General features: G+C 52.2%; 1 protein-coding gene across 1 annotated transcript in view; it reads left to right on the plus strand.

Annotated features, from left to right (window-relative positions):
- KCNJ3 (potassium inwardly rectifying channel subfamily J member 3) overlaps positions 1 to 13,528 on the plus strand; it is a 28,869-nt gene continuing 15,341 nt past the window's right edge. Inside the window, exons 1-2 of the mRNA XM_054277771.1 lie at positions 1 to 705; positions 4,937 to 5,153. Coding sequence (XP_054133746.1) covers positions 28 to 705; positions 4,937 to 5,153 — 895 coding nt within the window. The 5' untranslated portion in view covers positions 1 to 27. The remainder of the gene's footprint in view (positions 706 to 4,936; positions 5,154 to 13,528) is intronic.

Consider the following 13,528-nt stretch of genomic DNA (forward strand, 5'->3'; position numbering starts at 1 on the left):
GCGGCGCTGCGCGGGGCTGCGCGGAGCATGTCGGCGCTGCGGCGCAAGCTGGGCGATGAGTACCAGGTGGTGAGCACCTCGGCCAGCGGCGGAGGCCTCCCGCCCCCGCGCAGCGCCCCGCGCGGGAAGCGCCAGCGCTTCGTGGACAAGAACGGGCGCTGCAACGTGCAGCACGGCAACCTGGGCGGCGAGACCAGCCGCTACCTGTCCGACCTCTTCACCACGCTGGTGGACCTCAAGTGGCGCTGGAACCTGTTCATCTTCATCCTCACCTACACCGTGGCCTGGCTCTTCATGGCCTCCATGTGGTGGGTGATCGCCTACATGCGCGGGGACCTCAACAAGGCGCACGACGACAGCTACACCCCGTGCGTGGCCAACGTGTACAACTTCCCCTCCGCCTTCCTCTTCTTCATCGAGACCGAGGCCACCATCGGCTACGGCTACCGCTACATCACCGACAAGTGCCCCGAGGGCATCATCCTCTTCCTCTTCCAGTCCATCCTGGGCTCCATCGTGGACGCCTTCCTGATCGGCTGCATGTTCATCAAGATGTCCCAGCCCAAGAAGCGGGCGGAGACGCTGATGTTCAGCGAGCACGCCGCCATCTCCATGCGCGACGGGAAGCTCACGCTCATGTTCCGCGTGGGCAACCTCCGCAACAGCCACATGGTGTCCGCCCAGATCCGCTGCAAGCTGCTCAAGGTGGGTGCCCCGGGGGGAACATGGGGAAATTCCCTCAAGGAGAGGCGCCCAGGGCAGTGGGGGAGTCCCCATCCCGAGTGGAGGTGGCACTTGGGAATGTGGGGGTCTTGGCAGTGCTGGGAATGGTTGGGGTGATTGGACTTGATGGCCTTGGAGAGCTTTTCCAACCTCAGTAATTCCATGGGGGCCCTGGCAGTTCGGGGATAGTTGGACTGGATGGCCTTGGGGGGCTTTTCCAACCTCAGTAATTCTGTGAGAGTCTTGGCAGTGCTGGGGATGATTGGACTCCGTGGTCTTGAGGGGCTTTTCCAACCTCAGTAATTCCATGAGGGCCCTGTCAGTGCTGAATTCCATGGTTGAATTCCATGGTCCTAGGTGGCTTTTTCAACCTCAGTAATTCCATGGGGGCCTTGGCAGTGCTAGGAACGGTTGGATTCCATGGTCTTGGAGGGCTTTTCCAACCTCAGTAATTCCATGAAGACCCTGGCAGTGCTGGGAATGGTTGGAATGGTTGGACTCCATGGCCTTGGATGGCTTTTCCAACGTCAATTCCATGGTTCAGTGGCAGAACCGTGGCCCCACTGCCGCTCCCCTGGGGACATCCCACCCCCTCTCCGTGTCCCTTGGATGTCCCTCGCTGCTGCCCGTGGCTGTCCCCTCGTCCCTGGGGCTCAGAGCAGTCCATGGAAGGTGGCCCTGCCCGTGGCCGGGGTCGGACTGGATGATCCCAGATCGTGTTTTGGGTCCTGCTGCCATCCCAACGTCCCTGCCCTGCTTTCCTGGTGCAGGGAACATCTCCGGGAGCCTCGGGCTGCGGGCTCAGCCATCAGCAGCGCATTCCCAGCCTCCTTGGAGATAATTCCTGCATTCGGCGCAGGATTGGGATGGATATTTATAGATTCCTATAAAACGCTGCATTTCCCTGACAAGGAAATCAAATCCTTTGTAGCTCTGAGCCTTCCTTCCGTGAGCTGGGAAGGAGAAAGCTCCGGGCATAATCCAGAGCTTTTTGGGCAGGCTGAACTTTATTGACGTGAGCTCCAAGGAAAGCGGAGTGCCGGGGTTAGAGCTGGAGCATCCCCGTCCCTGGAGCATCCCCTGCCCCTGGAGCATCCCCATCCCTGGAGCATCCCCATCCCTGGAGCATCCCCTGCCCCTGGAGCATCCCCTGCCCCTGGAGCATCCCCGTCCCTGGAGCATCCCCATCCCTGGAGCATCCCCTGCCCTGGAGCATCCCCTGCCCCTGGAGCATCCCCTGCCCCTGGAGCATCCCCGTCCCTGGAGCATCCCCATCCCTGGAGCATCCCCAGCCCTGGAACATCCCTGGCCCTGGAACATCCCTGCCCCAGAGGGCTGGGGAGAGCCGGTGCTGCTTTGGGGCTCGCCCAGTGGCCGTGGATCCAGAGGGGATTGGGAATGGGGATGGGGAATGTGGAATCGGGGATGGGGATGGAGCAGGTGGGAGGAAGGAGCCGGCTCGGGGGGCTTTTGATGCACACTGAGCATCCCACAGGGATCCCCGGGAATGGGGATACCCGCGGGGCAGGGAGTGGGGTGTCCTGTCCTGGGGATGGGTGTCCTGCAGGGAATTGGGGTGTGCTGTCCTTTGGGAGAATGTTCTCCAGGGAATAGGGTGTCCTGTCCTTGGGATGGGTGTCCTGCAGGGAATGGGGTGTGCTGTCCTTGGGATTGGAGTGCCCTTGGGATGGGTGCCCTGTCCTTGGGATGGGGTGTTGTGCAGGAAATGGGGGTGCTGTTTCCATTGGAAGGGTATCTTGTAGGGATTGGGGGTGTCCTGGTGGGACTGGGGGTGTCCTGCATGGATTGGGGGTGCTGTTTCCATTGGAAGGGTGTCCTGCAGGGATTTAGGATATCCTGCAGGGGTTGGGGGGTGTCCTGTCCTTGGGATGGGCATCCTGCAGGGATTGGTGGTGTCCTGGTGGGATCTGGGATATTCTGTAGGGAATGGGGATGTCCTGTCCTTGGGCTGGGTGTCCTGGCGGGATTGGGGGTGTCCTGCAGAGAATGGGGCTGCTGATTCCATTGGAAGGGTGTCCTGCAGGGATTGGGGGTGTCCTGCAGGGTGCCCTTTTCTCAGGATGTGGGTGCAGGGCAGAGCAGGGTCCCCATTCCCAGGACAATCCCCTTGGGAATCTCCCCAGTTTTCCTCCCTCTTCCCCCACAGCTCCAGGGACGGAGCTCAGCCCATGGGAGGCTCCTGAGTTTGTCCTGTACTCCCAAATTGCCTGTTTCCCGTGGGATTTCAGGATCAGGACTGGCCCACTGTTGGGGTCCCCTAAACCCTCAGGGAGTCTGTGCCTTAAAGAGGGAAAGAATTCCTAAAAATCTCCCAAAATAACCCTTTAATACCTTTAAAATGATGGAATATAATTTATAAATATTATAAATATTATTTATAAATGTTATTTATAAGGATAAATATACAAAATAGCACTAAAACATAATACCATAGGTTTATGTAATATGCAATTATAAATATTTATGTTTACCAAGATATAACTTATACAGTTTGTTTTAAAGTATTTAATAATGTGTAAATATATCTTTGCATACTATATCAATATATTTAAATAATTTCATATGTTTCAAGCTATAAAAGATCAAAAATGAGTAATTTCCAGTCCAGCATTTGAAAACTGCTCTTTTTGTTTTTTGGCTCTGCAAGTCCCAGAGGAGGAATTTTAAAAGATGGAGCTTCAAATTTAGTGTGGCTCCAAAAGAATTGCCTGGATCTGAATGATGGGAAAAGAAAGGTTTGTGCTTGGAAGAAAAGCAGTGCCAGGCCAGGCCACCTGGGGAAAAAAAAGGGAAGGGGGAAAAAAAGTGGAAAAAAGGGTAATTAGAAGGAAAAAATGAGGGAAGAGCAAAATAAAAGGGAAAAGTAAAATGAAAAAAGTAGGCCAAAGGAAAATAAGAGGAAAAATAAAATTTAAAAGGGGAAAAAGAAAAATAAAAGGAAAAATCAAATAAAAAAGGAAAACCAAAGGAAAGGGAAAATAAAAGGGGAAAAGGGTAAAAAAAAGACAAAACAAAGGAACAAAAGAAAAAGAGAAGGAGAGGAGAAAGGGAAAATGAAAGAAGGAACAAAGATAAAAGGAAGGAGGGAAAATAAAAGGGAGCCAAATTCCTGGAGAGATTGCAGAGCTTGGGATGGAGCCCCATTCCTGGAGAGATTGCAGAACCTGGGATGGAGCCCCATTCCTGCCTGGAGAGATTGTAAAGCCTGGGATGGAGCCCCATTCCTGGGAGGATTGCAGAACCTGGGATGGAGCCCCATTCCTGGGAGGATTGCAGAACCTGGGATGGAGCCCCATTCCTGGGAGGATTGCAGAACCTGGGATGGAGCCCCATTCCTGCAAGGATTGCAGAACCTGGGATGGAGCCCCATTCCTGGGAGGATTGCAGAACCTGGGATGGAGCCCCATTCCTGGGAGGATTGCAGAACCTGGGATGGAGCCCCATTCCTGCAAGGATTGCAGAGCCTGGGATGGAGCCCCATTCCTGCAAGGATTGCAGAGCCTGGGATGGAGCCCCATTCCTGGGAGGATTGCAGAACCTGGGATGGAGCCCCATTCCTGCAAGGATTGCAGAGCCTGGGATGGAGCCCCATTCCTGCAGGGATTGCAGAACCTGGGATGGAGCCCCATTCCTGGGAGGATTGCAGAACCTGGGATGGAGCCCCATTCCTGGGAGGATTGCAGAGCCTGGGATGGAGCCCCATTCCTGCAAGGATTGCAGAGCCTGGGATGGAGCCCCATTCCTGCAGGGATTGCAGAACCTGGGATGGAGCCCCATTCCTGGGAGGATTGCAGAGCCTGGGATGGAGCCCCATTCCTGGGAGGATTGCAGAGCCTGGGATGGAGCCCCATTCCTGGAGAGATTGCAGAACCTTGGATGTGGCACTTGAGGACCTGAGTGCTGGGAATGGTTGGGAATCGATCTTGGAGGGCTTTTCCAACCCGAACTTTCTGGGATTCCACGATTTCCTTCCCTCCCCCTGAAGCTCACCCTGTTTCCCTGGGTTGGCCGTGTCCCCAAACTCCCGATTCCCCCTGCTGAAATCCCACAATCCTGGGATGTTCAGGAAGGGCTCTCAGTCCCCTCCCTTGGGCAGGGATCCTGCTGTCCCAGGCTGCTCCAGGCCCTGTCCAAGCTCCAAGGGCCCTCCCGGGGACCAGGAGCTCCAATGTCCCCTCCTTGTGCCCCGCAGTCCCGGCAGACCCCGGAGGGAGAATTCCTGCCCCTGGACCAGCTGGAGCTGGACGTGGGCTTCAGCACGGGGGCTGACCAGCTCTTCCTGGTGTCCCCCCTGACCATCTGCCACGTCATCGACTCCAAGAGCCCCTTCTACGACCTGTCCCAGCGCAGCATGCACACGGAGCAGTTCGAGATCGTCGTCATCCTCGAGGGCATCGTGGAGACCACGGGTGAGTGGGGCCGGCCTGGTGGAGTTCCCTGCTGGACCTGCACAACTCGGGGTTCCACTGGCTCTGGGCATGGCTGGAGAGCTGGGGGGCAGCTGGAGTTGGGGCTTGCTGCAGAGGAGTTCTGGGACTCTCCAAGTCCCAAGACTTGGGGGTTTGGGCCTCTCCAAGGAGATGGATTTTGGTGCTGGGGCTCTCTCCAGGGGATGGATTTTGGGGCTCTCTCCGAAGGGATGAATTTTGGTGCTCTCTCCAGGGGATGGACTTTGGGACTCTCTCAAAGGAGATGGATTTTGGGGCTCCCAGGATATGGGGTTGGGAATGTGGAGCTCCTGGCTGGGATGTAGGGCTCCTGCATTTCCCAGCTGCTGCCAGGCACAGGGAGTGTCCAGGGTACCTTTGATGCATTTTGGGGCCATCTTGTGGGGTCCCAGTGTTCCCATCCTGATTCCCCAGGCAGGAGAGCACAGCCCAGAGAGAGGAAGGTGAACCCTCTGTGTGCTTCCCTAAAAACTCCTTGATATTCCTCTAAAAAATCCTTGATATTCCTCTAAAAACTCCCTGATATTTTCATAAAACCCCCCAGATACTTCCCTAAAACCCCCTGATCTTTACCTACCAACCCACTGATAATTCCCTAAAATCTCCTTGATATTCCTCTAAAAAGTCCTTGGTATTGTCATAAAGACTCCCTGATATTTCCCTAAAAATCTCCTGATATTTCCCTAAAAAAATCCTGGTATTTCTCTAAAAAAATTCTTGATATTTCCATAAACCCCCCTGATACTTCCCTAAAAACTCCCTGATATTTCTCTTGAACCTCCCTGATATTTCCCTAAAATTTTCCTGATGCTTCCTTAAAAACCTCCTGGTGTTTCCTTAAAAACTCCTTGATATTCCCTAAAAAAAAAAAAACCCTGATATTTTCATAAAGGCTCCCTGATATTTCCCCAGAACTCCTGGATACTTCCCTACAAGCTCCCTGATATTTCCCTATAAACTTCCTGTTATTTCCCTAAATATTTTGTGATATTGCCATAAAAATTCCCTGGAAAAGCTCATGGAAAACTTGCAGGCCTGACCTTGCAGGTTTCTTGCTTTTATTTCTCAAAATAATTAATTCCAAACAAAATCAGGGAAGAAAAGCTTTTTTGTAAATAACTCTTGGAATTTAAAACCCTGGCTTTGTTTTGCGAAATATTATTAACCTGGAAATTATACAGGAAATGGGCAAAAAAAAAAAAAAAAGAAAAAAAGGGAATTTCTGGGTCTTTAAAGCCTAACTGGGATAAGGTTCCAAATGTTGTGACCTACTTTAGGGAGCTGAGCTGAAAATTGGGCAAAACAGAGCAAATTGTGCTGGATCTGGATAACACAGGAGGGAGTGAAAGGGCTGGGAAAATCTTCCAGTGGGAGCAAAGGGAGGAGGAGGAGAGGGCAGGGCTGGATTTGAGGGAAGGGAGAGCTCACCCAGGGATGCTGAAGGGATGCTTTTAGGGAAGAGGAGACACCTCTGTGGGTTTAAACCCTGCAATTTAAGGGTTTAATTTAAGGAATTCCAGATTCTCCTCTCAGTTCCAGGCTTTCCCCAGCAAATGCTGCATTTCCCCTGCCATCCAAAGCTCTGGAAAAGCAGAGGTTTTCCTGTGGGAACGTGCAGTGGTCCATGAGCAAACACTGCCAACATCCCTGGATATAAATGGGCATTAAATATTGGGAATAATGGGATGCATTTCCCGTGGAAATATGGGATTCATTCAGGGGGTTTGGAGAGGTTGAGTGTGGTACTGGGAATGTGACCCTGCAACTGGGATGAAGGCCTGGAAGGCCTTCCCGATCCTTGCTGGCATTCCTGATCCTTCCTGAATTCCCTGGGAGCTCCTGATCCTTCCTGAATTCCCTGGGATCTCCTGATCATTCCTGGCATTCCTCCCTGGTTTAGGGAAGTGTCTCCTCTTCCTCAGGGGATTTTTTAGGGGGGGTCCCAGCCCAGGATGGTGGAGGTGATTCCTTGGGATGGTTTTTGACTAAAAGAGGAAATATTTATATGGATGTTGGGAGGGAGTTCCTGGCTGGGAGGGTGGGGAGGGCTGGGTTGGAATTCCCAGAGCAGCTGTGGGATGAAAGGAAAGGAAAGGAAAGGAAAGGAAAGGAAAGGAAAGGAAAGGAAAGGAAAGGAAAGGAAAGGAAAGGAAAGGAAAGGAAAGGAGGAAAAGGGAAGAGGAAAATGAAAAAGGGAAGAGGAAAAAGGAAAGAAGAACTCTCTGGGATCACCCATGGGAAAGGGAGAAGGGATCCCTGGAAGCGCCCAGGGCCAGGCTGGAGCACTGGGATGGTGGAAGGTGTTGGGGATGGGATTTAAGTTCCCTTCCAACCCAAACCATTCCATGGTTCCATGAGCTAAAATTCCTGCCTGGGGAGTGCTCTGAGTCCCTCCCAGTCCCAGCCCCCAGGAGCTGGAGCAGCCCCATTCTGGCACTGGATTGTTCCCAGTTTTTGGGGCCTTTCCCAGTGGAGATGCTCCAATGGAGCTGGTGATCATTCCTGAGGGTCAGTGCTGATCATTCCAGGTTTTTTGGATTTCTCTTCCACCCCTACATTTTGGATATTTGGATATCTCTTCCACCCCCCCCATTATTAGGATAACCTGGAATTGCGAAGAACATTCCAAGGGTTTATTTCCCAAACCTTTTGTCCTCCTTTCCCATTGTTGGGATGGAAAATTGGAAGCTCCTTTGCCAGCAGAGCTTCCTGGTGCTGTTCCTGTGCAGAATTTGACTTTCATCCTGGATTGTCCTGCTGGGATTTGCCTCTGGATGTGTTTGGGATTATGTAACCCTTTATTATTTTGTGTTATCCTGCAATTTATTGATAAGCTGCTAAAATTCCTGAAAAAATGAGCCATTAATAGGAATCTGAAGCCGACAAAACCCTGCAGGAATAGTTTGTGCATCCGTTTTCCAAACTCATTAAATTTATTTTGGAAGCCTCTTCCCGTGATTTGCTGATTAAAGAACTCCAGAGCCTGCCAGGATTTTTAATTAAAGAAATAGGGATGGCATCAAAGGCCTTTTCCTCTGGTTTTGCTTTTAAAAACATGAAAAAAAGCTGAAATTCTGGAGCCACAGGAAGGGTTCTCTGAGATCCATGGGGTGAGCTCAGAATCCAGAAACCTGAGGGAACAAAGAGCTGGGACAGATCTGAAAATTACCAGGATTCTGATAATTCCAGTTAAAATGGGATTTTTTTTGCATGTCTGTTCTGAGGACCAGTGAGAAACATCAATACAAATTCAGCAGCTTTAAAGGTGGAACATAAAATATGGGAATTGTGGAATGCTTTGGGTTGGAAGGGACCTTTAAAGGTCAAATTATTTGTGGGGGTTTTTTAATCTTTCCATTCAGATTTTGGATTTTTTTATGTGTTGAATGGGAGGGCAACAGGAAAAGAGGACTCAGCACTTCACATATTGGCAGTAGCTTTGAAATTGCATTTATTTTATTTTAAACACTTTTAAGCACAGCCTGAGCACGGTAAAATATTCCTTTAAAACTCTCGGGGCCGAACATCCCGCGGATCCTTTCCCTGTGCTGCCGTTATAGGAAATCTGTCAGTGGAAAATCCAATATTCTTTAGTCATGTGGACAAACATGTTTGGCCCTGGCAGAGCTGGGATTTCCTGGGATTGGCACCTTCAATTCCAGCTTCCTTCTGGAGCTGCCGGGCTGGGAAAGGGGAAAAAAGGATTTTTGAAGCTGAGGAAAAGGTGGAATGTGCTGGGAAATGCAGGGAAGTGTCTGGGAGAGGAGAGTTTGGAACAATAAATCCCTGATGTCAGTATAGGACACGAAATAACACAACATGGACATGCTGCTCTTTTCAAGGTAAAAGGGACTTTTAAATTTCTGACTCTAACCTTTATAGATTTCCAAAAGTGCCACTGGATTGGAGGGTGACAGTGCCACCTCTCCAATGACACTGGGCAAACCAACAGTCCATCACATTTCTCCTCCTCCATAAAAGAATGCAAAGCAATAAGTTATTTACATAAAGTGTGTGAGAAAGTTCCTTATAAAAATATAAACACCAGAAGGCTTAGAAAATCCTAAAAAATCAAAACACACCCTGGAGGTGTCCCGGGCCAGGCTGGAGCCCTGGGACAGAGGGAGGTGTCCCTGGCACGGCAGGGCTGGATTGGGATGGGATTTAGGGTCTGTCCCAAGCCAGAGCAGCCTGGGATTCTGGGATCCATCCCTTACATAACTTTTATCTTGGATAACGCTCCCTCCTCCTGCCTGAGGCAGCAATTCCCCAAATGCCCATTCCCTGCATCAGGCCTTCCTGCTCCCTCCTCCCTGAGATCTCTTTGGAGGCCCAGGAGAGAAAACTGGGAGTGATTTTGTCCAGGAGAGAGAACTGGGAGTGATTTTCACCTGGAGCTGGGCAGGAGTTTCCCTTTTCCCTTATTCCCTTTTCTTTTCCTTTTGCCTCTTCCCCTTTCCTTTCCCTTTCCCATTTTTTCTTTCCTTTTCCCTTTTTTCCCTTTTCCCTTTTTCCCTTTTCCCCTTCCCTTCCCCTTTCCTTTCCCTCTCCCTTTTTCGCCTTTTGTTCCCCTTTTGTTCCCCTTTTGTTCCCCCTTTTCCCCCTTTTTTCCCTTTTTTCCCCTCTTCCCCCCTTTTCCCCTTCTCCTTTCCTTTCCCATTTGCCTTTTTCCCTTTTGCCTTTTTCCCTTTTGCCTTTCTCCCTTTTCCCCTTCCCTTCTCTTCCTGCCTTCCCTTTTTTCCCTTGCCTTTTTTTTCCCCTCTCCCTTTTTTCCCTTTTCCCCTTTCCCCTTTTCCCTCTCCTCTCCCGTGGCTGATCCCAGCGAGCAGGCACTGAGCTGAAATCGCTGAGATCTCTGCCAAAATTCGCTGCTCACGCCTGATCAGGCCGGATTCCTTCTGCCTGAGCAGCTCCCCGTGCTGAGCTGCTGCTCCCACAGCCTCTGGAGCAGCAGGCTCCCCGTGGAGCCCCATTTTCCAGGGATTGCTGTGAGAAGCTGAGCTGCAATGATGATTTTGATCCCCATTTTCCAGGCATTGCTGTGGGAGGCTGAGCTGCAATGATGATTTTGAGCCCCATTTTCCAGGCATTGCTGTGGGAGGCTGAGCTGCAATGATGATTTTGAGCCCCATTTTCCAGGCATTGCTGTGGGAGGCTGAGCTGCAATGATGATTTTGAGCCCCATTTTCCAGGGATTGCTGGGGAGGCTGAGCAGGAACGATGATTTGGGAGCACCAAAACCCCATCTCTGCTGTGGCTCTGCACCTGCTGCCAGGGGGTAGAGCAGGGAAAGGGGAATATTCCAGCTCCTGCTGCAGCTGGAGGGGGAATTGGGAATGGTGGGGTGGGAAAGCGGAAGGCAGAGGGCTGGAATTTGTCCTGGCGTGCTGGGATGTGGGGATGCTGCTGGCTAAATACAGCCCCAGACTGCTCCTCCTGCAGAAACTGATGGGCAGATAAAACCCTCACTGCTCGAGTGGTGCTGATTCACAGGATCCTGGAGTGGTTTGGGATGGAAGGACTCAAATCCCATCCCATTCCATGGGCAGGGACACCTCCCACCATCCCAGGTCATCCAGCCTGGCCTTGGGCACTGCCAGGGATCCGGGGCAGCCACAGCTGCTCTGGGAATGCCATCCCAGCCCCTCCCCACCTCCCAGCCAGGAATTCCTTCCCAATATCCCACCTAAACCAACCTCAGTCCTTCCATTTGAAGCCATTCCCTCGTGTCCCTGTCCTTGAATCCCTCACTGCATTGCAATCCGAGCCATTTTTTCTCTATAGCAGCTCCTGCCCACTCCTTATTTCCCTCCTGGATGCTCTGGCAGCCCAGCTTTCCCTGGATATTTGCCCTCAGTGAGTTATGGGTGCTGCTGCCAGAGGTTTTTGTCAGCAGCCCCTGGATCCCTCCTCAGTGTTGTTTATTTATTTATTGTTTCAATAACCTGCAGCAGGTCTGTGCCTCGGGCAGGTGTGCTGCTCCAGGAATGCCCAGCTGCCTTTTCCATGGATACCTGTTCCTTGGCCTGGATATTCTGCTGTTTGTTATTCTTCATTTCCAGCTCTGCACAATGGGAGGGTGTTAAATATTAAATATTCCAGCTCCCTGCCAGCTGCTTCCTCACAGGCTCGCTCTCCTGAGGGATCCTGGCTTGGGAATGGCCTTAGGCTGCCCCAGGGGAGGTTTGGGTTGGATATTTGGGAACGTTTATCATGGGTAGGGCTGTCCAGGCCTGGCAGAGTCTCCATCTCTGAGGGGGTTTCACAGCCCTGTGGATGTGGCACTGGGGACACTGGGCAGTGCTGGGGATGGTTGGACTCGATGCTCTGAGAGGCTTTTCCAGCCTAAACCCCTCTGGAATTCCATGATTCCAGCTGAACTGGACTTCCCAGGGCAGAGGTTGCAATCCCTGAGCAGCCAGGCTCAATGTCTCCTTTGGGAAAGGCACAAACCCCTGAGCTCTCCTGGAATTCCAGGTTTGGAACCCCTGGAATTCTCTGGGAAACGGGATGTGCTGTGGGGTGAGGGACACAGGAAAATCCCTGCAGGGATGGGGGCTCCACCTGAGCACCTTTTCCTGAAGGAATTGCCCCAAAATCCCCCCTGAGCTGCCCTGGGCCGGCCTGAGGCCGTTCCCTCTGCTCCTGTCCCTGTTCCCTGGGAGCAGAGCCCGTTGTTTTCCCAGTCTGACCCTTTGCAGCCAGGTTTGTCCCAGCTGGGCACTCCCAGTTTACGTGTGACACAAACCAGTTGTAGTTCAGGTTGTAGTTCAGGCCTTGCTTTGTGGCTGCTGTTGGTTCTTGGGGTGATTTGGAGGTGAGGTTTGAGAGGAAGGCGCTGGTTTAGCTCCTGGTGTGTTACACAATCCAGGCTGCACCGAGGCTGCTGTGAGCTCAGTGATGATAAAAGTGCTTGGCAGGAGAAGGGGGAGAGGCCTGGCGTGGGTAAAACGCTGGGACATTGCAGGAGAGTCATCAAAAACGTCAGGAGGGATTGGGAATTCATGGAGGGGAGAGCTGTGCTCGGGCTGGAGAGAGCCTGGAGGGCTGGGGCTGCTCCTGCCTCCCTTCCCTGTGCTCCGGGCTGGGTTTGGGGGGTTTTGGAGTTTTTAGGGGTTTTGTGGGGGTTTGTGGGGTCTGGGAGCAGGGGCAGGAGGAAAGAGTGAGGGGCTGCAGCTCTGCCCACTCCTGGCTGATCCTTCCTGGGGATGGAGACAGAGCCTGTCACAGACATCTTTTATGGAAAATCCTTTCCTTGGGATTTTTCCTCCTGAGAAGCTGGGAGGCCACAGGAACAAAATGCAAACAATGGTTATCTGCTGCTGTGGGATGCAACAGGTGCATCTGGGATTGGGCTCATGTGGATGTTTATAATTAATGGCCAATCACAGTCAGCTGGCTCAGACTGTCTGGTCAGTCACAAGCCTTTGTTATCATTCTTTATTTTTCTATTCTTAGCCGGCCTTCTGATGAAATCCTTTCTTCTATTCTTTTAGCATAGTTTTAATATAATATATATCATAAAATAATCAATCAGCCTTCTGAAACATGGAGTCAGATCCTCATCTCTTCCCTCATCCTCAGACCCCTGTGAACACCATCCCAGCTGCCCCTTTTTATGAGCACTGAGCTGCCCTTGGAGCCACCCAGGGGAGATCATCATGAGCTGTGCCCTGAGTGGATCTGGGAGCCCAAAACAAGCCCATTAGTGACCTCAGTGACCTCAGTGACAGGGCTCCCAAGGTTTGGAGCTGTCTGTGCCATTCCAGCACCGGGAGAGGCTCTGGGGATGCTGGGAGCAGCTCCCTCCTGTAATTGCAATATTTATTACAGGCTCCTTGTCCTTGTTTTCCAGCCTTAGTGACTCTCTGCAGCTCCTGCACACATTGAGCAGGAGAGGAGCAAATGCCAGAGCTCCCAGCAGAGCAGGCTCAGTGCTGGCAGTGCTGGGGATGAACCCCAAATCTGGATTTCACACCCAATCTGGGGTGGGGCTCCAGGAGCAGGGCACTGGATCAGGGTGTCCAGGTGCCTCTGGAGTCTGGGACCTGCAGGAAAGGGGGAATTCTGCCTCTGTGCCCCTGGGCTCAGGTGAGACCCCACCTGCAGAGCTGCCCCAGCCCTGGGCTCCCTCAGAGGGACCTGGAACTGCTTTAGGGCTGCAGCCAGCCTGGGAGCTGGGAATGTTCCCCTGGAGAAGGGAAGGCTCCAGGCAGAGCTCAGAGCCCCTGGCAGGGCCTGAAGGGGCTCCAGGAGAGCTGAGAGGGGCTGGGGACAAGGGATGGAGGGACAGGAGCCAGGGAATGGCTCCCAGTGCCAGAGGGCAGGCATGGATG

This window comes from Melozone crissalis, unplaced genomic scaffold (genome assembly GCF_028551555.1).
Source record: "Melozone crissalis strain CALT ecotype California unplaced genomic scaffold, PUWL_Pcris_2 ptg000023l_1, whole genome shotgun sequence".
In the NCBI taxonomy this organism is placed as follows: Eukaryota; Metazoa; Chordata; class Aves; order Passeriformes; family Passerellidae; genus Melozone; species Melozone crissalis.